A 24,342-nucleotide genomic window follows, 5' to 3' on the forward strand; every position below is an offset into this window, starting at 1 on the left:
CTCCCTACAACACTGAGTATGAACCTGCCTTAAAATAAGTCATAGAGTCATACAGCATGGAAACAAACCCTTCAGCCCAAATGGTCCATGCCAATCAAGATGACCATCTAAAGCTAGTCCGCATTGGGTCCATATCCCTCTAAACCTTTCCTATCCAGGTACCTGTCCAAGTGTCTTTTAAGTGTTGTTAATATACCTGCCTCAACCACTTCCTCTGGCAGCTCATTCCACATACTGACCACCCTCTGGGTGAAAAAGTTGCCTCTCAGGTTCCTATTAAATCTTTCCCCCTCACCTTAAAATTATGCCCACTAGTTCTTGATTCCCCAACACCGGGTAAAAGACTGTGTGCATTAGACTACATGCAAAAGGACTGTGTGATTTGTGATAATATCATACATAAAATTGTTTTTTGAGATTCATAGGACCAACACACAAGGTCAGGCTGATCTTTTCTGTTGTAAAGATCCAGTCTTTTTAACACTGCTGAAGAGGAAAACAAGCCTGACTTACCTAATGAAGGACTAATCTTTTGTTTGTCAAGACGAAGCCAAAGGAATCACCACTAAGTTTTCCAATCAGAGCATGAAACTTCAGAGTAAAATTTATCAATTCTAAAAACTCAGTGGAAACACTGTCAAATCATTTCTATGCTGCACACAAATTTTGCAGACTGAAATTATCTGATTTTATATTTGACTCTATTTTTGAGTCTAATAAAACCTCTCATAATATAAGGATGAAAAAATTTGTTTTAAAATTGAGCTTGGTCTAAGAATGTCACAAAGTGACGTGGCCATCATACGTTGCATCCAAGCACTTGCAATGGACTTTCTCTTCCATGTTACTCACCTTCCCCTGATGGTCATGCTTCATTTCCCAGCCTCTTGGGAGCTCCAGCTGTTTATTAGCGAATAAGTTCAGGAATGCCACCAGGTCTCGATTGTGCTGATAGCGTTCAAAGTTATGGGCATCTCGCCTTACTTTGGTGATCATGTGTTTCAAGCACGTGTTGGTTGAAAACATTCGATAGGCACGCTGATCAAAAAAAAACAATATGAAGTTAAGAGGAATGATGACCGAACTTTGTAAAACGTTATCACTCAGATGCTTTGAGATAGTGCCAATATTGGCAAAGAAATCTTTTTAAAATGTCTTCTTATAATCACATTGTACCAATTTCCCATTGTCCAGATATATCTAAAATTGTAATATTCCATGAACTACTGTGCCTTTCTTTGATGTCATTCAATCCTGGTGTTATCCAAGCATCTCTCCAACTCATTTTAAAAATGTGAATTAATAGAGCATGAAGTACTTTTGGTGAGAATCAACAACAGACTTAATACTCTGTGGGATAAGAAACCCCCAATTTTACATCATCTTGCTATTTTTGTTCTCAAATTCTTTAAGGTGGTGATTAAACCAAATTAGGAACAATCAATGTTTCATAAACCTCTCTTAAATCTCCTGTCTGCAATGAAAATAAGTTCAAGACTTCAAGCATTATCTGAAAATCTAAAATGTTTTGATTCAGTCATTCGCATGGCTTTTATCCAAACCCTTACTGATTCAATCAACACCATTTAAAAGTATGATTCACAGGATATTTCAAGCACTGCCTTACCAATGAATTATAATCAGGTAAAAGTACACATTTGTGATAAGAAGTTTCTTTGAAATAAAATAATTGCACCCTTCCTTTCCTACCTTTTACATCCATTCTTTTCTGGGTTTTTTTGTGTTCACTGCAGTAAGGTGTATAATATATTGATCTACGCAATTCCTCTGCTATTATTTGCTGCAAGTGTTTGTCATGGAGTTATGCAGCATGGAAACAGGCCCTTCGGCCCAGCTAATCCATGCTAACCTGAGCTAGTCCTATTTTCCTGCACTTAGCCCAAATCCCTCCAAACCTTTCCTAGCCATGTACTTGTCTAAATGTCCTTTAAACATTGTAATTATACCCTCCTCTACCACTTCCTCAACAGCTCATTCCATATACCCACCATCCTGTATGTGTGAAACTTGACCTCAGGTCCCACATAAATCTTTAACTTCTCACCTTAAACCTATGCCTGCTAGTTTTAGACTCCTCTAACCCTGGGAAAAAGACTGACCATTCACCTGATCTATGACTTTATATACCTCTATAAGGTCACCCCTCAGCCTTTTCGCTCCAGGGAAAACAGCCCCTGCCTAACCAGTCTCTCCTTGTAACTCAAGGCCTCCAATCCTGGCAACACCTTTGTGCATCTTTTCTGTGTCATGACATCCTTCCTATAGGTAGGTGACCAGAACTGTACATGCAGTCCCACCAACATCTTGTACAGCTGTAACATGAAGTCCCAACTCTTGTACTCAATGCCCTGAAGGATGAAGACAAGTATGCCATATGCCTTATTCACCACTCTGTCTACCTGCGTTGCCACTTTCAGGGAACTATGAACATGGACCCTGAGATCTCTCTGTTCTCCAGGGCCCTGCCATTTACTATGCAAGTTCTCCTCTGGTTTAACTTCCCAAAATGTAAAACCTTGTACTTGTCAGAGTTAAATTTCATCTGCCATTCTTTGGCCCACTTTCCCAGTTGATCTAAATCCTGATAAAGCCTTAGACAAGCTTCTTCACTGTCCACTATACCACCAATTTTGGTGTCATCTGCAGAATTACTAACCATGCCACCTACATTCTCATCCAAATCGTTAATAGAGATGACAAATAACAGGGGGCCCAGCACCAATCCCCGTGGCAGACTGTTGGTCACAGGCGTCCAATCTGAAAAACAACCCTCCACTGCTACCCCCTCTGCCTCCTTGTGTGCTCTGAATGCCACCAGTACACATGAAGTGGATATATAGTTTACTTTTTTCAATGACGCTCATATTGCTAGATGTACCCAAGTCTTCATCACATAGTAAATGGTAGTGGGAGACGACATATAGACACAATAACCTTGTCACCACCACATGGCCTTGCCCATTATCTCCAACTTACAGTGTTTAGTGAAACTCATAAATAATGTTGTGGCAAATTAAACAGAGATGTCCTTGTTACCTCCTTCTTTGACAGATGGCCATATTCAGTTTAAAGAGAATTATGCCATTTTAAAACTTTATGCTACTAACCTAACCCATGTTTAATCCATTTTAATTTTTAAAAACTTAATTTGATTAACCTTCCGTGAAATACATGATATTTATTATTTTCAAAACTCTGGTGGGGTACAAGATGGGTGGAAGTAAATAATATTATTCTAAATATTTTTTAAAAAGATAAATGTTCACTATCTTCGTATGCATGTCAATTTGCTGGATGTTTAGATAGACTAACTTAATAAAGAACCAGTTAAACAAGCATGCCACTTGTGCCCAAAATTCTGGATAAAATTCATTCTTGCAGAGTGCTCTATGGGCTCAGGACTTTTCTTTTCCAAAAGTGCCTGCACACATCATAATGCAGGGCAGGTGGGGTCAGCAAGTGTTCCCCGTGCTCTCAGAGTAATCAGGATACTGAGCTGAATAAAAGAACAGGATAATTAGCTTACAGGGTTTGAATGCAGCACTGTGAAGAATTCCGGGCTGGTGAAGAATTTGACAGGAGGAGACTGCAGGAGCAAATTCATCCGGGTGCGAGTTGCAGAGTGAGAGAATGTAGGGTCTCTCCTGAAATCTACCAAGACAAAGCAAAAGTCATGTCAATGATTAACTCCATTTTGCACATTTATCATGAACAATTACGACTGTGCTAGTTTTTTGACATCTTGCAGAACCTCTTCTCAGCGAGTCATGATCACTATTTACTATTTTATATCACACATTACTAAATGCTGTTTTGTTAACTGTTTACAGCGTTAAAAGGCAGTTTTTAGCTCTCTTATTTAATAATGCACTTTACAACAACAACTTACTTATATAGCACCTTAAAGCAGTGAGGCATCTGAGGCATTTCAGGGCAGGAATGGCAAACAAAATTTGGCTTTGAGCCACATAAATAGATACTAATTTGTGGAAGAAATGCAGCTACTAGAAATACAAAACAAAAATAAAGAACGCTGGGAGTGATCAAAAGTGCAGAGAGGAGAGAAACTGGGTTGATGTTTCGGTCTCTGATTGACTCTCTGTCAATCAATCATTTCCACAGCCCGTAACAGCAGCAACTTCCTTCACAATTACCCCTCCCAATAGAGATCCTCTTCCCCAACCCCACTATTTTCTCCACACTGATTATCTTCCACACCCCCACCCCTCCCCTTCCCCACTACCTCCCACAATCCAGTTTCTATCATATTCCTTTCATGGTCTCAACTCTCCACAATGCCACAGGAAAGGCCTTTGTCCAAGCCCTGCACGTGTATAATAGAATATTGGATTCTTGGGACTTAACAATCAACTTCAAAAAACATTTTTACATGCAGTACAATTTCCAAGCCATCATCTTCAGATTAACTTTGGATCCAATACTACAATGCAGTTTTATAGCAGAATTTTAAATGTTTTTGAAAATTATTTTGCCTTTTTTTTCTAAAAAAAAGCAATGCTGTTTGTTCATGACAAAGCAGAACTTTGGGTATTCCAACGTGGATTTATCATTCGCATTATATACACAGCATTAAAGTAACATAATCTAAAAATCGTATCCCAGGATCAAGATCACCCATAGCTAGGGCAGGCACTGAACATCAAAGTATTAGGATGGGTCAGTACTAATTGGTTTTTAGAATACACATTGCTTGGTGTTACAATTACATTTTGTAATTGCTTTGAGCTTCATATCAATGAATTTCTTTGGTACTTTTTGAAGGTTAACAAATTCAGACTTTTAAATCATGATACTTCAGCCTGCAGCAAGTACTATTGTCCATAGACAAATGGAATCACCACATCTGCATAAATTCAAATAACTTGATAAGCAAAAATGTTCTTTGATCTTCATTAAAACGAGAATAGGATATCTCCATACATTTATTACAGATATATTTTAATACAAATTATTTATTCACAAAGGAAAACTTTCCAATATCTTCATGTATTAATTAAGAGTAAATTGTTGCTGTTAACTAATTAATTGCAAAAGATTTCCAAACCAATATTATATTTAACTGGTCAATTAGTTAACATGCACATTTAGTTAGACTTCTTAAAGATATCTGGAACCTTGGTGAAAAATGAGATCAACAGTGTATCAATTTGATCACAGAACTGAGAAGCAAATGGAGGAAGGAACAGAAAAAAGACTGAATTAGACTCAAAGTCAGATTAGGCACATGAAGATAAAAAATAAATGGCATGGGGAATTTCAGTTTTTGGTCTGTCTTTCCTTACCACAAGTTTCTGGCCAACAGATAATGCCAAGTGTCAGTCACATGGCATTAGTTTCATTCCATTATAGGTTCCAAATATTTCTACATCAACACGGAATACTGACTTCTGATAACTATGATTTCCATTTATTTGGCTGCAAAAACATACATCTTTGAACAGAGATAGACTGCCACCTTACCTGAACTAAAATGAGCAAAATGGCTTTCACCTCCTGCGTCAACACAACTGGCTTGGCCGATGTCCTCAGTCCTCTCGTTAGTCATTGTTCGGCGAATACTCTGATATCTGGAAAACAGTGTAAAAGAACTTTGATAGTTTGTAAATGCTGAAATATGGAATTTTCCATAATTGCAGTTTCTGGATTTTCTGCATCCAGGATTTTGTCTGTTCCTTACAGAGATACAGAACAGAAAAAGGCCTGTCAGCCCACTGAGTCCATGCCAACCATTAACCACCCATTTACAGTATCCTACATTAATCCAATTCTCCCAGTATTCTATCAACTCCCCCCAAATTCTACCACTCACCTACACACTGGGTGCAATTTACAGTGGCCAATTACATCACTGACCCACACATCTTTGGGATGCGAGAGGAAACTGAAGCACCCTGCAACTTTTCCTGGAAGTGAGGGATGACCAAGTAGAGGTTTCTAAAATTATGAGGTAGTTTAATAGGATAGATAAAGACAAGGTTTTTCCATTTTGAGGTGGGGTTGTGGGCAGCAGAGTAATGAATATAAGACATTCACATATAAATCCCAGAATATATAGAACTTGCTGCCACGTGGAGTAGATGAGGCTACAGCTTGGCAGCATTACACTGAAGTCACATTTGTATATGAAGGTGAAAGAAAAAGAAGGATATGTTGGCTAAGGTTAGTTGAAGTAAAGTGGGAAGAGAATTGTATGGAATATAAGCCAGAAGAGCCAAATAAACTGACTGTGATGTGAAATCTATGCAGTTCTACATTCTTAAACTGAGCACTGATCAAGTACATGGCAGTGAGCAAGTTTTGAACTAAGGCTCAAACCACAACGAATTACACCTACTAGATATTTTTGACTGATTTCAAGCACCACATGCGAAATTTCATCTTAGTGAGTGATGGACTGTTTGTGTTCAATGTTGTGCTGTGTGAGCACCGCTGTCAGCTTAAGTGCACTAACATAAAACTGCACCAGCGGTCATGATTTTAATTTACCTTTAGTGGCTATCTTCAGGTTAAAGTAAATCAGCCAAGCTGGATTGACCTCCTTTAGTCAGCCTGACAGTGGAATCTAATCTGAATCAACTACACTAACCAATGGGAAGGCAAAACATGGCATAGCTTCTTCCCCATTACCATCAGGTTCTTGAAAAACCCGAACACTATCTCGGACTATATTTCTTTTCCTCTCTCTCAACCTCCACTAATGTTATTTTGTCATTCAAATTATGGATAATTTATGTTAATTTGTGTTAACTTATGTTTGTCATGTTTGTAATGTACTGTGCTGCTGCTGCAAAAAGCTAACTTTCATGGCATTTATTCACTGTGTCGGTATGCCCATGGCAATAAACATGAACTTGGATTTTATTCCATTACCTTCTATTCAACTGCTCCATCTGTTGGATTGAATTTGAACGCTGAACAATTTGCTGACGTGCAGGAGTTGTGGGTCTTTGCCAAGTGGTTGTCCTATTCACGTGGTCCACATAGAAGATGCGTCCGTGGCTGTCAATGCGGGCTTCCCAGTCTGTGGGGTGTAAAACAAAATGACAAAAAACATATCCAGAGACAGAATTTTGACTTTTAAAATTATGCTAATAAATATTCCTAAAAATGGCTTGCAAATTTCAATATCTGAGCCATCTAAATGTCTAAATAAATGCCCTCAACAACAAATTCTGTGAAGGTTACAATTCATCAGCAGAATTGATTCCACAGCTAGTAAACTAGTATTTGCATTGTATCTAGTCCAACCTTAGAGGTATGAATGCCACACATTTTACACTGTATTTAGAAATCTGATACTTTACTTCATCCATCTTCCATCAGAAATACTGATGGAAGATTTATAACTGTAATTAGGGAGACCTATGTAAACTATGTTTCATCGCATTCAGAACTTTAAGATAAATCCATCAACCTGCAAGTTATTTTCAGCCCAAAATTGATACCCAGATGACACATAATTGAATCGTCATACACCAGCTTGCATACCCAATACCCCTAACCCCTGCCACCAAATAAGGAAGCCTCAAGAGGTGAAAGGAGATTAAATTCCCCACATTCTGGAATAGCCACTGTGAATTGGAAGGTTGTCTTGCTACTCAGAGAAAATAGAAAGCAAAAGACCAACACCTTGACATTGGTGATAGGGAAAGTATCAGAATCTAACAGGGAGAAGAGATATTGATTTTAAGATGATACTGGCTAGCTGATGGAAGGATGCTGAGAAGATGAAGAAGGTCGGGGTGCAGGCACTTGGCCGATGAAATTTAATGTAGACAATGACGAAGTGACTCATTTTTGAAAGAAAAATGGGGAAAGGCAACAGAAGATAAAATGTACAGTTCTAACTTAGAATCTGATGAACATGTGCTTGAATCTTTGAAGGTGGCAGGACAGATTGTGTCAGTTATTTAAAATAGCCAACTGGAAAGAGTGCAGAGGGCCTGAGTTATAGAAAGAGGTTGACCTCTTTATTCTTTGAGATGTAGGAGAATGAGGGGTGACCTTATAGAAACATTTAAGATTAGATAAGGTGGATGGGTAACAGTCTTTTCCCCTGGATGGAGGAGTCCAAAACTAGGGAGCATATATTTAAGGTGAGAGGGGAAAGATTTAAAAAGGGATCTGAGGGCCAACTTTTTCACACAGAGGGTGGTGAGCATATGGAACAAGCTGCCAGATGAAGTGATTGAGGCAGGGACAATAGTATCATTTAAGAAGCACTTGGATGCAGGGCTGAATGCAGGAAATTGGGACTAGCTGGGTGGGCACCGTGGTTGGCATGGACTCATTGGGCCGAAGGGCCTGTAACCGTGCTGTATTGCTCTATTACAACATGATAACAGAATTCTGAATTTTATAAAGAGAGATTTAGAGAACAAAAGCAAAAAAAATTATGTTGAACTATTGTTAAACACTAGTTCATCTGGACATTATTATAACCAATTGTGGTCATTGGGGAGGTAAAGAAGATCCCACAACATTTGCAGAAATGATTTAGTAGGTATGAAGGGCTGTAGTTATATGGAAAGACCAAAGAGCTGGGATTTTTGTTCTTCTTGAAAGAAAGGAGATTGAGATATGATTTGATAGAAGCAATCAAAGTCATTAAGGGCATAGATAAAGTGAGTAAAAAGAATTGAGAACCAGAGGAAAGAGGTTTAAGGTGATTGAGAGAAGAACCAGGGGTGACACAAGGAAAAGTATTTTAATGCTGCATATGGCTACCATCTGGTATACATCCTCCGAAAGAGAGGCATAATCTAATTCATCTAGATTGGATATTTGAGGGTGAAAGGTTTGGAAGGCAAAAGGGAAAGAGCCAGGGGAACAGATGGACTGGATTGCTTGTGTGAAGGAATTGTTGATGCAAAGAAAGGTCTCTTTGCAGACTGCAACTTGTGCTTCCCAGGCTTGTTTATATGTGAGGAAAGCTCTGGTAAAAGTGGGTTTTAAATAATTGAAGGGAGATTAACAAATAACTAAGTATAAGGTGGAAAACATAAACATTCAAAATTATTTTAACTTCAAACTTCACCACATTTTCAATTCTAGAGATTGTGTCTCCTCCTCCCAACCCTCAATTCTATAACAGAAATGGTTCACGCTTTTCCAAAATTAGAAACGAGGAGCAAATTGAACAAGCAAGAGTAAAATAGCTCGATGTGCAGACCTTTTAGGAAGAATATCAATGTCTCTTTTCTGACCCCACGAACTCAGCAAAATAAAACAATTAGGTAATTTCAAGTTAGCATTTCAAGCCTTTTTTTTTTGAGGGTGGCATTTCATACTGGGATATAGTTGTGCAGATTGCAGAGATTTTCTCATACTTCATTCACATGCCCATTTAACAAGAACTATGTAGACACAAGAGACTGCAGATGCTGGAATCTAAGGCAAAAACTAGCTGCTGGAGGAACTCAGCCAGTCAAGCATCATGTGCAGAGGCAAAGGGATAGTCACGTTTCTCCTTTCAGCTATGTAGTGTCTTTAACATAGGAGAGAAACCCAAGCTACTTTCCTCAAGCATTGAAGGATATTGACTGTCAATGGTCTATTTCACTGCAAGGGATCATTACCACAAAATACAAACCCAAACCTGCCCTCACCTATGCACACACTCCAGTGGCTGCTGAATAAGAATCAGAAATTGTAAAGCTATCCAAATTTTCCACCCTTACCCTGAAGGGCCAAGCACAACTTGTTTTTCCACACCTACCCCAAATAAACATGGAAAGATGCCTTTATGCAGAGTGGTCATGGCTTATCAACACAGTGTTAAACATTGTGGGGCAGAATTTCCATAGTGGTTCACAGAAGCTTTGGCAGAAATCGAATTTACCCCATTCCTCTAGGCTTTCCACCAATTTTCCTAATTGGGAAAAGTTGCATGGTAATAATGTATGAAAATAACAATTCTGAGGAAATTTAATACACTCACTTGGTGGTAGCGGTTCATCAATACGCTGATAGCGGGTAACATCTTGCCGCACTGAGGGTAAGGATCTCAAAGGCTGGTGACTGCTTGATGGAGAATCTGGCCAACAATGTTTCAAAATCATAAAAGTGTTTAACAACGTGTCATTCAGAAAATTGGCTCCTCTGACATTACTCCAATATTTTAAAACCTAATAATCATCCATTCCACTGATGCAAAATACCATACAGCACACATCACATAATCATTCAGAAAAAAAGTCCAGGTGGAAGATTTTTTTCTTTGGTCTAGCCCTTTATAAGTAAAATTGATCTCTCCAAAAGCTAAATAAATTACTTTGTTATTTGACTATCTGGCTTCCAGTTATTTGACCCTGCATAAGAATGTCCTACATTAGTTTTACTTACCTGGAACAACAGCCCCTTCGGTCTCTGCTGTTGTTTCACCTGGTTCCTCTGGAGTTGTGGTAGTAGGTACACTGGCTTCTTCTTGTGACAGGTCATCTGCTGATGTTGCCGCCATCTGCAAACTCCTCCTCTGCCATATTTCCTCTGTCTCGGATACGGAGGGCAATGCATCCACTTCAGCGGGCTCTTGCATCTGCTGCGGTGCATCATGGCTGCTTTCCGTTTCTTCAGCTACTGGAACATCTGCGGCCCCATCAGAATCTTGGATGTCTGCAGGACCATCAGCTACCAGATCAGTTGGACAGGCAGCATCTTCCTCATCCTGAGAAGAGAAGGCTGGGGTTTCTGAGAACCTGGCACTTTCAAAGGAGGAAAATCGTGTGGCGCTCCCGACGGAAGAAGAGACCCTTGTGGTGTAGCCACTCCCATTGCACGAGCTGTCAGCCCCTTCCAGATCACTCTCTCCTTCTGGTCTAGTGCTGGCTTCACTGACACTCTCTGTACGGGTTGCATCACTTTGCTCATTCTCTGAAGACACTTGGGACGGTTCTGAAGTTCGATCTACTGATTCTGTTTGTGCGAGTAATCTCTCTGCACTGCCTCCAGTGTCAACGGTTTGATCATCTGCAGGCCTAGACGTCTCTGGAAGTTGTTGATCTTCTTGACATGTGCTAGTAACAATGTCACTACTGCCCTGTCCCTCACAACTGTCCTGTTCGTCCTCCCCTCCAACTTGTGCTACTGAAGAAAGACTGCATACCAGCTCATGAAAATTCTTGTACTCAGAGTCTGATAATTGTTGGTCCACTGCATCCGAGGCTGATACCCCTTCAGTTACAGTTAGATTTATCTGAGAGTCAGAAGACCTTCTAAAGCCATGCTGATCCCCATTGGTGTACTGCTGAGTGCCCAAGTGCTTACTGCTTCCAGAAGCACACTTAAATTGTATGCCGTTTTCCTCACTCTCCTCTGCTATGTGAAACCCACAACCCAGCTCTGGATGAAGATCATGGTCTTCCTCATCTGAGTCGATGTGAAGCATTGCATTTAATCTCGTGTCTGTAGGGAAACTGCTTCTCAGTTTGGGAGAGGGTCCAACCTGATGCAGGTGAGCTTCCGCCAAGCTTGACTTAATACTTTCATTACCATTGACTGTGTCAAGATAATCATTCAGCGATTCTTGGCGATAGGTTGAATGTCTTGTTAATGAAGGTTCACCGTGTACTGCAAATGCACCATCCAGAAGTCCAATTTTGCTGGTTGCACTTGGAAGGTGCACAGCTCCACTTTCTTTCTGTGTAGATCCATTTACAAAAACTTGCATCTGGCCAGGATGTACTGCTGAAACTGATGGATCTGGCATATCTTCGTCATCGGATGGACTGCCCAAATCTCCATTTACACCATTGGCTCCAAGGTAAGCACCCAAGGTTTCAGGGGAAGCATCTAGACATAAAACATACAAGTTTAATTTCCAGTACAGAAGTAGACTTTAATTACCATCAAAATAGATGAGCTCTATTCCTGGTCTGCTAATTAACTATTATAACAAATTTACTCTTAAAGGTCATTCAGGTAATTAAAAAAACTAAATGCAACAAATCTTACTCATAATGCTGCCAACTAGAACTATTTACATTAGTCAATAGGGCAAACAGTTTGTTGCTTAATATTTCTGCAAAATATAATTTATACCAGTGCCATTGAGCCACACAGCACTGAATCCTCGGCAACCATCAAGCATTTACACTGATCCTACCTACATTAATCCCCTTTATTCTTTTTATTAGTTCCCAACATCTCCATCAGCTTCCCCAGATTCTACTTCTCAACTGCACACCAAGGGCAATTTACACTGACCAATGAAACTACCAATGCATGTCTTTGGGATGTGGGAGGAAACTGGAACATTGAGAGGAAACCCATGCAGTCACAGGGAGAATATGCAAATTCCATACAGAAAGCACCCCAAGGTCAGGGCTGAATCCAGGTTGCTGGAGTTGTGGGAGACAGTTCTACTAGTCATACTGCTGCGCTTCCCCCAGTGGAACATCATCTTGTTGACAAGAAAGCCAGGCTGAAAATCTGAAGCACACCTGAGGGCCACTCATGCAAACAGACATTGCCCAAACTTTCTGTTGTCATTCTGACTGTGATTCAACATTAGACTTCTTGCGAAGTCCAAGAGCAGAATATCGAATTCCTGCAGTTACACGAGGAAATCAGCTCACCAAAACTGTGCTATTCATTTCAGTGGAATGGAACACCTCCAAAGGAGATAAGAAAGTTTCCAGTGATTTACATTTTTTTGAATTAGTTATGTTAATTGTCTTACATGTATTCAATTGTTTTATTTTTAGATGTTGAATTACCCCTAACCTTCAATAAATCTATAAACGTTTAGCAATTTTAAACATTTTATTAATATGATTGACTAATACTTTTCAAAGTTGGTAAATGTCAGAAATATTCATATTATAGTTTACAGTCCAGGGGTGTTACTGAACTGTCCATTAAAGTATTTCTGAAGGTCAGTCGTGCATATTCGGCTGGAAGGCTCAGTTCTGCTGGATCTCGCAGATCAGGAGCCAGCTCTTAGAATCAAGTTGTTCCCACAGCTAAGTGTGTGTAATGGAGTGAAGAATGTGAGAGCTCTCCGCTAACTGAGGTGGGCCAGCAGCTCATTTACATAAATAGAGCACCACTTTTTTCAGGCAGGGTCTTTGCATGGTTACCACTCATGTGCCTGAAGGACCTGTCCTGGGACTAATCCCCTCTCTCTCATCTTGTCTCTTCCCTTGACAACAACATTCAGAGGCCCCACATGGTCACAGGCAACACCCTGATTCTTTCCCTCCACCTCCTCTCAACCCTTGCTGTTGATTCCACATGTCTGTCAATCTGAGACAGAACATGAAACAAAACCCTCTGCCATCTCAGCAGCCCACTTCTGGCCATCCTCCACCATATCACTGAAACTATTTGGATGCAGCCGTTGATATGGTGCCAAGGATGGGAGAGCAGCCTGTTTTCTCATTGCTGGCCTCCCATCACCTGTCCCATCATTTAGTCTGAACTTGCTGTTTGCCTCAGTTCTGGACCATCCAAAACCTTAACTACACATTTTTATACACTTTGTTATTGCTGTTACCAGATCTACTAACCCCTATTTCCACATTAATTACAACAACCAATGCCGTAAGAGGTGGCACAGTGGTGCAGCTAGTAGAGCTGCTGCCTCACAATGCTAGAGACCCGGACTCAATCAGGTGCTTTCCGTGTGGAGTTTGCACATTCTCCCAGTAACCACAGAAGTTTCTTCCAGATGCTGTGGTTTCCTCCAATGTGCCAATTGGTCACTGTAAATTGCCCCAGTGTGTAAGTGAGTGCTAGAATCTGGGAGGAGCTGATGAGAATGTGAGGAGAATAAAAGAAATAGAATTAATGCAGGATTAATGAAAATGAGTGATTGATGGTCAACATAGACGGTGGGCACGTCTCTGACTCCTGCTTCATAGTCTGGAATTCCATTCACAAACGCTGAGCTCACCATCTCCTTCAAGGTATCCTTACACATAATTTCTTAAGACAAGTCATATGGCCATCATGCTTAAACTACTGCCTTTTGCTCACTATTTATCCTTCTGTTTTTTTTAAATCTCTCTGCATAGGATCTCTTTTACATTTTCTTTGTTGAAATGCATGTATGAACTGAATTACTCTAAGCAGTAGACTTCAATTTTTAAAATTTCCTTTCCATGTAACACATAACATTATGACACCAATGGATCACATTCGTATTTTGCTTGATTTTGTGAAGGATTCTGTATTTTCTGTGGGCTATTCCAACTGGCATTCAGCTGTTGAAATCACAGTAAATCCCAGCCTTGTGCACTGTGTCAAGGACCTACTGACATTTGAGAAGGCTGCTGTATATTACATGTTAGTGTAGGCAGGTATAAAAGAATCAAAAGGGAAATTGATGGAGATGTGAGGGAGAATAAACTGCAGAGCTACAGGGAAATGAGGGGTAAAATGAGGCTGATGGGAGCTGGTATGGATCTGGTGGGCTGAATGGTTTCCTGGTTGTTACAAGTACGTAATGAATATGTGTGTAAACACCCCAGCACTGGTGCAGTCTGCGGCCCCATCCGTTTGAATGGCGATTGTGTGCCTAAGTAGTAAAAAGATAGGTTACATCTTCTAATTCGCATTTGGTTTATTGTTATCAATTATTGCATGGTGTTAAGCATTTTTAATTTTTAGAACATAGAACAGTACAAGACAGTACGGGCCCTTCAGCCCACAATGTTGTGCCGACCTATATAAACACCTACTCCTTGATCAGTCTAATCTTTCCCTCCTACACAGCCCATAACCTTCCATTTTTCTAATATCCATGTGCCTATCTAAGAGTCTTTTAACCATCCCTATTGTATCAGCCTCTATCACCAACCCCAGTAGTGCGTTCCAGGCACCCACCACTCTCAGGGTAAAAAACCTACCTCTGACATCTCCCCTAAACTTTCCTCCTCTGACCTTAAACCAATGTCCTCTGGTATTGGCCATTGCCGCCCTGCGGCAATTTTTAAATTTGTTTTTATATGATCAATTTTTAAATGTTTTCAAATATTTCTGAATGTCAGCCTTATTCAAAGTGCTAATGAACTGACATCTCTGACAGATGGATTTGCAAGCTGTCAAAGACTTTCATTGAAGTTTCTTGGGCAGGCTTATTATGGACACCCCCACCCCCCTCCCCACATTACATTATTTGAGGCCAGGTTGCTGCTCAGTACCTGGCCACTCAGCGCCAGGGCAACTTAAGCCAGCACCATCAATTTTCTGGATCCTGAGAAGATATGTTCAGGAAAACGGGGAACAAGGGCATTGAATGCAAAGGGTCCTGCTCAGAAATATTATGGCTATTAAATTTTCTTTAAGAGAGATGGCAATAAAGCTCCAAAGTAAACAAAGCCAAGCACATAAACTCCAAATAAGTGAAAATATAAAAAAACAGCAGATACTGGAAATCTAAAATAAAAACAAAATATGCTAAAACCCTTGACCTGAAATGTTAACTCTGTTTCTCTTTTCATAGATGCAGCCTGACCTGCTAAGTACTCCCAGCATTTTGTTTTTATAAAGCCTCCAAATTGCTACATTTCTTTAATCCTCCAGGGAAGACCTACAGCTTTTAATTTTTTGTTTATAATCTAATTAAGCCTATCAGCAAGATCCTTTGTCCCTTCAGCATGAAGAAAAAGTTGCAAATTGTAATGACTTACATGACTTTGTATTCAGAATAACCAAGTGAAAATTGTACCTTTGCAATGAGGAAATTTTGTATTGTCTTAGGAAACTGCATGGAAAATCATATTGCATTTTTTTCTTATTCACCCTAAGTATTAAAGAGGAAAAAATAGTGGGGAGTGCCAAAATTATTTTCAAAGCTGATAAACCCTGGTATGTGGCTTACTTATCAACTTCTGAGGACAAATTTCAAGGCAAATAGATAGCAAATATAACATAAACAAGACATTTACCATACCCAACTCTACAAAATAAAAGGAATCTTCCAAGAATCAAGGCAAGGTATAAAGAAACCAGTAATCCATGAAGTGTGAGATTAGTCTAGGCCTTGGGTACAGCACTGACTACATAACATCTATAGAAAATTGAGCAGACTGATCAGAATTAAGAATTAGTCAGGTATCAAGATGACAGCAAATGACTGCATGATTGGATGCAGTTTTCCCTCACCTTCGTGAGTAGTTGATGTGAGCTCCACCCGGAACTGAAGCTGACCGCTGACATGATCAGTTGGAAGTCTCCTGCACAGGTTGTAGTTTACAATCTGGTCCCTGAAACAAGGAACAACTCAACATGATTAACCTTTTAAAGGTAAAAGATTTTGAAAATGTAATACTTTGTACTACAAAATGATTTTTAATTGTACTACAAAATGATTTTTAAAGCCACTCATTCGGTTTGCCATGACGACTGCTGGTTTATTTCATCATTCTAATGCTTCCATGTTTACAAAGTCCATCTGGAGAGAATACAAAGTCCCTTCTACACTTTGAGCCATGGTGTAAAAAGTAATTAAGTTCTTCTAATGTACAAAATGCAGAGCTAAGAGGAAGATCCCAGTGAATCACACCATATACATGTCTCAAGATTTAACTATTATTGCCCCCAATGACCTCAATGTACAGTTTTTCCCCTTATCACTGTCAACAGAAACTAAGAAGTCATTTTATATATTCTGTGATAAATCAGCACTCACAAAGAAAACATGCAAAAATCTCCATAAATTAATGGGTTGGATTCTGTTAATGGCAAGCTGGTGGGTCCATAGAGAAGCAAATGCTTGCCCCACGTTTCTCTGCCTGTGCTGTGCTGTGCAGTGCAGTGCAGATGTACAGAATGCACTGGAGGGCAGTGCACACACATATTCAACCTCTTGCTCTACCACTGGACTCACCACTACCCAGGGGCATTCACTCAGTTGTTCACTGGCGGAAGGATACACTTTATAGCTGGCCCCTCAATTTTATACTTGCCATGGCCGGTGCATCCAGCATTGCCAAACCTCATTTAAAAAGATAATTTATTTATTTTTCCTTATTTCAATGCATGTTTATGTTTTAATTAGTCTCATGTACTTTTAAGCAATTGTTCAATTAAATTTTATTGTTGTGTAATTTTTGATTTTTTTCTATTGTTTCCAAATGTCCTTGACCATCAGAAGCGTTTGGCAACAAGTATCAAGGCAACCTACAGCCTAGTATCCACTTGTAGCCTGCTGCATCTCATGGGAAGGTCATAGCTACCATGCCAACAGGACTTTAGGAACTGCATGGCCAGAAAAATTTAGTTCCGTCATCAGGTAAAGACTTGAATCGGCATGATCTGGCTCTTTCTCTTTTGGACTTCAGAGTGTTTCAATAATCGCTGAATTTTAAAACAGGATCACACTACTCAGCTTTATACAATATTAAACTCAAAAATATTTGCATCTGTGCACAAAAATAAAAGTAAAAAGACATCTGTACAAATTAACACAAGGGCAGAGAACTACTTTTTTATGGTGCCTTTCATGCCTCACTCAGAACATATCACAGACAATGAAATATTTCTGAAGTGTCATCACTGTTGTCATGTACAATTGTAATATCATTTTGTGGGAGTTGCTGTGTACAAACAACCTGCAATAATAGCCAAGCGACCTGTTTTAGTCCCGTTAAAGGCATACATTTTGGCCAAGATTCTAGATATAATGTCCCCACTCTTCATCAAAAATGGGAACTTAAACATCCACATGGAGGAGCACCTGGGCTTGGAGTTAATCCAAAAAGTGGCACCTCCAACATTCTCTCAGGACCACATTGTTGTCAACCTAGATTTTTGTGCTGGAATCCCTGGAGTGGGATTTGAAATTGGCACACTGCATTTCAACTTCAGCTCTCCATCAGTTTTTTGCTTCCCTTAAATTACAGCAATTATTTAATTTGCAATGAGGTCTTGCAACTCCTCTGGTACTAATGGCCATAAGTGCATTGGTTTTCTTTTCTTATACTCGTCTCCTCCCTACTACTGTTTTGGGAACAGGAAATTAATGACAGAAGTTACCCAGATTTGCAGAGCACATATTGTCTTCATAACGTATCAGAAAGTCACGTGTCAGAAATAAAAGCAACAGCATAATGACAGCAATTCCAACTGCAGGTGAACAGTATTTTCCGTGCATTATCTTAGCCCAATGTTTGAAAATACAACCAGAATGGAATAGATTTGCTTTTCGAGCTCTAAATCACTGGGTCACATTAGAAGTTTCTATGAATAATAAGTTGTAAAAAAAACTAAATAGGCAGGCCTTAATAAAATGCTTTGACCCTTTACTTCCAAACTTATTTTCATTTGATGGGAAAGATGTTCAATTGTAATAGCACAAAATATGAGTTGCCAATTGTTACACATGGTGTATTTTCATGCCATATTAACCAGACAATAAATGGTCAAATTCTGATAAAGCTTTAAGTTCTCACCTCCGCATGGGAGAAGGGGTAAGAGAAAGTTTTTGTTAGCAGTCAATCACAAGTGCAAATCAGTGACCATGATAAAAGACCAGTAAAGTACAGAAACAACATGAAAAGACATCAATAATATGGGAAACCAGAAAATTAAAGTATCACATGGACTGAGGGCGCAAAATGTAATCACAAGAAAACCAATGAAAACAATTCCAGACATTATTACCCTACTCTGTACTGTAATGCAAAATCAAAATAATATCACAGAAGAGATCACTAGAAAACTGGAGAAAACAGCTGTGACAGAAATTTAAAGGCACAGCAAGATTATAGTTATATGGGGCTCTCTTCTCAGGAAGATAAATAGGCATATGTTGTACAGAAAATAGCTGTGAGATAGTGAGCTATCTACATTGTAGGCATTAAGGAAGGTTACACGGGTATCCCAAGCAAGGGTAAACTACATGGGTAGAAGCTATATAGTGCTTATATAGGACAGAAGCCATATGGATTCTTCTCTCAATTATTTCCGTGCTTGCATAAGTCAAGACAAATATAAACTTGGAAGAAGCAAACTTAATTAAACATCAAATATTACTTTAATTCCTTAACCATTTACTCATTAGTAAAGTCAGCTAAGAAAACAACCTCTACAAATTCCGATGGGGAAAAATGTGATGGGGTACAAGTGTATGAATGTAAGAATGTGGCAAAGAGTCAAAGAGGGTCCAAAGAAAAAAAAACACAAAACGCTAAGAGTACTCAGAAGGTGAGGCAGCATCTGTGGAGAAAACATGAGCCACTCATCCATACTAAATGGCAATAATACAAGAATTCTTGAGTTGAGCATAAAAATCAAAAAGGCTCAAAGAAACAGTTGAGACTTATTCCCGTACCAAATGATAATAGATGGAATTTATGAGTTACATGGCTGATGGGAAACAGGCCGACATGGTATCCATTTTCCAAGACAATAACAAGATAAAGCAAAATGTGGAAGATTACAAGATTATTAGCCTTGCATCAATACATAACAAAACATAATATAATGCAACAAGAAGATGCTTGGGATTACCTGTGACGCAACAACCTAGTAAACAGCAGGGATGATCCTGCCTGATGAACCTCTTTGACTCCTTTAAGGAGGTGACGTGTCAAGTGCACCATGGAAAGTCTTATGATTGGTATAACTTGATTTCCAACACGCATTTTACAAAGTTCCACGTGATTGGCTACTATGTAAGCATAAACCAAAATGGATTGAGGTTAAAATCTGTAAATGGATAATAAATTCACCAAAGGCAGGAAACACCAGGGAGGGATATATCAGGCAGAGAGAGGACCATGTTGAGGAGAGTGCTTTAGGGGTTGGTTTTGACAATCCTAGCATTTCTAATTTATATTAACAACTTAATATCAGAAGCTCAATGCAAATGTTTAGATTTTAGATGATACGCAGTTGACAAGGCTAACTGAATCTCAAGATGTAAATTATTTTTTAATTTACACACACAGGTACTGTACACATGAATATGGTAAAGATTCAAAGAGGGCCCATAGAAAAAGAAAACCACAAAATGCTAAAATACTCAGCAGGTGAGGCAGCATCTGTGGAGAAAATATGAGACATGCACCTGCACTAAATGGACATAATACAAGAAGAATTCTTGAGTGGAGCATAAACCAAATGAAAATCAAAAGGCTCAAATCAAGAAAATTAGGTATTCTAATGAATAATGCTGAGAAAAGCTCAGGATGAAGTTCAAAGACATGTAGCAGTTTTAGAGACATTGACAAATAATAAATTCATTCGGAAGCAGTTAGCAACACAAACTGCAAGTTAAACGGTACAAAACAGCCCAAATAGCACAATACAAATTGGAGGAAGTTTGTGCTCAAAACATATAGTTTAGTACTGAGAAAATACCAGATTATGACATCTAACCCTACTGACTGAGAAATAAGACATTGAAGTCTTGAACGTGGCTGTGACAAAACATAGGGACAGACTCCAAATGCCAAGGAACTGATCTATGAGAAAATGTTTCAGGTTTAAAATCCTAGAAATGAGTGAAAGTTAGATCCAGAATTGTGCTTCAGTTCAGTAGCAGTGGGGCAAAGGAATACAGGTACAAACAAAAGCCAAGTTTCAGAATATGCCCCTTCAAAAAATTGCCCATCATATGAAATGAAGTTCCAATGCTGAATGGAAGCAAAACACCTGGAATCAATATTTAATTTTTTGATGATGGAGAGTTTAGGGTTTTGTTGAGTGGATGAGCTAAGAAACACCAAATGGTTGCCCACATCCGTATAAAGTTCAGTGTTCCTGTGGTAAATAGGAACCTTTCCTATTAGCTGGGCAATGAAGTGGAGTGGAAGTGACCTTAATGTACATTCTGTATTTGCCTTTAACTCATACAAGTTATTTTGATAAAGAATTAACAATGTGATATGGATAAGGGCAGTAGCAAAGTATAAGTAATCAGAATCAGCAGTAGATTTACTCCAACCTATGCTTCTGCCAGCTGCTACTCCCCTCTGGGGAACATTGTAAAGAGCATACACCATCATCAATGACTTGCAGAAGTCAATGTCTACACAAAGTTTAGAACAACAATTTGCCACTGGAAGTGCAATTGTTCCAAATTAGCAGCTCATGCAGTTAACATATTTTCTCACAGATGTATGTATAGCCATGGGTTTTCTTAAAATGCACTACCTCTATTCTTCAATTCAATAGGTTATGTCTCTTTCAACTTTTATTCCAGTTTTAGTATAAAATATATGATGCACATTTTTCAAAACCTCCAAAACCGATCTTAGCAAAATGCTTTTAAGAAGAATGGAGGAGATCTTGGTTGACAAAAGGTTTTACTCATCATCACAGGAAAAAGGCATGTATTGCTCTGCTATTAAGCACAAAATCTCAGCAAATCACCCATGCCATTTCAAATACCACCAAAGTAACTTTACATCTGAATTCACATCTAATAACTTTGGAAATGAAAAGTTGGTATCAATTAAAATGACCATAAAACTCCGGTGGAAAAAAAAGACTTCAGTGTCTCTTTGTAGTTATCCCTTTTATCCCTGGTAACAATCTCATAAATCAAACAGTGTATTTTCCATTATTGGAAGAAGGATTTTGGAAATTAAAATATTCAAAACGTCATTCTCTCCAGTTTATGGTCACCCAATTATGCCGATTATCTCTGGTAAGGAAGGTGATATGCAATTGAACATGAGTGAAGAAGAGAACAAAAAACAGAAGGAAAGAAACCTATAAAAAATAACAAAAGTAAATGAACAAAATTATCCCGTTTGATTTAAGATTTCCTAATGTATCCTGCTCACTTCATAGAAGGCTGTCAATGAAGTACAACTAAATGCCCACTATAAGTGTTTCACAGTTACAACTATCACGTGACAGTTGATGTCAGTGCCACTCAAATCATTTTTCATACATACCACTGAAAAATGGAAAAAGAAGCATTGGACTGACAGTAAAGATCTTCTTCAACTTTAATAACATATTACCCTATAGCATGTCTCTCCAACAGACGCTGTACTGGTATGGTTAGTTTACCCAGGAAGCGCTTTATAATAGGCCGACTCTTGGCAAACTTGTCTTTAACGTCGATTTCCAGTACGTCTGTGAGAAGTGCCACAAAAAAGTATTTCTGTAAAACAACAAAATATATATCACGGTAAACGAATTTAGCATTTCAAGCAATAATTTATTCTGTCGCTGCTTATTCAATAAGTATCTGTTCAATGTCAATGAGGACAGCATGTTTTACCTCTCCTTGCCAAATAGGGTTTGTTGTGTTTGCCACTATTGTTGATCGCTTCTCTTGTCCATGATGAGCAAAAGTGGGGAAAGTGCTCTTTTTCCCAGGCTGAATGGCCATTTTTAGATATGGATCTGGATTGAAAAACATCCCTTTCTTGAGTCCCACAGCTCGGATATCTGGAAGAATGAGAGGCAGTGACAAATCACAGAAATAACATTTGACCCAGCAGTGGTTACAAGTCCTTGGGGCCTGTTTGACAGTTTCAGATCTTGTACAACTTTCCTGGAAGACAATGGGGGTTTTCATCCTTCCTTCTTAAACCCACTAGAACTGTTAACATATTGCTCTTCCTATCCTACTTTAAAGGAACAGACGTTAGAATGGCAAGACCCTAACACACCTTCAGGCAACATTTGCAGAGTATGTGCAATTTCATTCATTTGCATCTGAATGGGAAGAGGAACAAGCAATCACAGCTAGTCTGCAAGACTGCTATTTCACCTTGCCCTGATCCTCCATCCTCTAGTTGGTCAGGAGAACCAGTTAGCTTTACCACCCCCCCCCCCCCCCCCCAAATGCACCTGGGCTCTAATTTCTGTACCTTTCTCCATCTGTTCCCTTGAGTGGTGCTGCAAGCAGAAGAGATGCATGGAATACAGGCTGAAAGACACATGCACGGTGCCAGGCAAGTGCCAGCTTTTCTCTCAGTAAATGACCACACACCATGCAGTTAGCTGGTGCTATAATGCTTCCATATGGTCAGAGATGGAACATGCCAGTTTGGCAAGATTTTCAGTCACAGGCTATTCCCGGGTGACGAATGGGTTCCATTTTTACAGACGCCCTTAAGTCAATTTCATCAGGTCAGAAAATACACAAAAATCATTCGGTATAGTAACCATACTTCCACAGTATTGTAATGAATGACATCAAAAGCATATAAAACTGATAAGCAAGAAGAATTCCGAAGTGTGCAGAGAGAGTGAGGAAAGTAGTTCTGCCGTTCTAAGGAACGAACATATACACACACGTCAGACTTTTGAATTTACTAATATTTTGGGAGCTCGTTCATATGTATGAATGTCTGTAAGTCAGGCGTTCATGACCCAGAAACAGAAAACAGCCAGTCCATGCTTCAAATTCAACACGTGACATTCGTATACATGAAAAGCATCACAAGAACCACAAGGCTGCTTAAGACTTTAGGAGAAGCAAAGAGATGGTGGCAGAGAGAGAAGGAAAGGAACTTAGATTATATTAGGCAATATTTTGTGACATGGAAGCTTGACAAATCCACCTGCAAACACTGCAGAACATGGCAAGCTCAGCTACCACCCTGTCAAGCATGTCCTTGTGCCATTCCTAGGAATGGATATCCTAGAATTTCAAAACATGGCAGCCCCACTCAAATGACAGTATGCCTTCTTCAACAACCATCCAACTTGGGTTTGGGACTTGTGCAATTATAATTCCAACTGCTAGCCTTTTAGCTATGTCTGCCTAGTCAATGGAAATGTACCATATTTGGACAAGGAATTTATTTAAATGATATTCAAGAGCTGGGCTTCAAATCCAGCTTCCCTGCGTTGTCCTGCACGTGTTCTCACAAGGCACTGTATTAAGCCGGTATTGCAAAACTGGCTTCATATTTCATCCAACTACAATTTTATTCCAGAAATGTAATGATTCGTCCAGCCATGTTTTCAATAAAGCATTCATTGGGTCATGAGATGTTGAAATATTCTGTGGTACTACATGGTGTGTGGGATGTGGATAAAGGACAAAAGTCTGAGATGCTAACCTTAATCCTCTGCTTGCTATGTTTCACATGGAGCAAAAGGTCAAAATAAAATACGGGGCCGTTCCCAGGGATGCACACTGAGACAAACATCAACTGCCACTGGAAAATCATCAACTCGGTAAAAGATGGACTTTGTCTGCTTGAAAATTGTTGATCTCCCAGTACAACAAGATATCCATAAAGGAATGCAGCCAACTAGCATATTCCAGGCTGCAGGAATATGTGCTGAGGGACACACTGAAGCTTGGTGCACTCCATCAGAAAGGCTCTGTGGGGAAGGACCACTATCTAAGGTACTTCTGCCGTTGGACACCAAGGGGCT

The 24,342-nt window shown here is 39.4% G+C and overlaps 1 protein-coding gene across 6 annotated transcripts in view; it reads right to left on the reverse strand.

Moving 5' to 3' along the window:
- LOC127572950 (E3 ubiquitin-protein ligase HECW2-like) overlaps positions 1-24,342 on the reverse strand; it is a 240,085-nt gene that overhangs the window by 61,452 nt on the left and 154,291 nt on the right. For 4 of the 6 annotated variants that reach the window (XM_052020685.1, XM_052020693.1, XM_052020678.1 and 1 more), the window contains exons 6-15: positions 22,226-22,395; positions 22,012-22,105; positions 19,498-19,657; positions 16,150-16,250; positions 10,387-11,832; positions 9,983-10,078; positions 6,913-7,063; positions 5,503-5,609; positions 3,548-3,672; positions 853-1,038 (exon numbers count right to left, since the gene is read on the reverse strand). In XM_052020685.1, coding sequence (XP_051876645.1) covers positions 853-1,038; positions 3,548-3,672; positions 5,503-5,609; positions 6,913-7,063; positions 9,983-10,078; positions 10,387-11,832; positions 16,150-16,250; positions 19,498-19,657; positions 22,012-22,105; positions 22,226-22,395 — 2,636 coding nt within the window. Of the gene's footprint in view, positions 1-852; positions 1,039-3,547; positions 3,673-5,502; positions 5,610-6,912; positions 7,064-9,982; positions 10,079-10,386; positions 11,833-16,149; positions 16,251-19,497; positions 19,658-21,962; positions 22,106-22,225; positions 22,396-24,342 lie in introns of those variants that run through there. The other 2 variants (XM_052020700.1, XM_052020718.1) reach the window with 2 other exon arrangements.

Source organism: Pristis pectinata, chromosome 1, assembly GCF_009764475.1.
Source record: "Pristis pectinata isolate sPriPec2 chromosome 1, sPriPec2.1.pri, whole genome shotgun sequence".
Taxonomy (NCBI): domain Eukaryota; kingdom Metazoa; phylum Chordata; class Chondrichthyes; order Rhinopristiformes; family Pristidae; genus Pristis; species Pristis pectinata.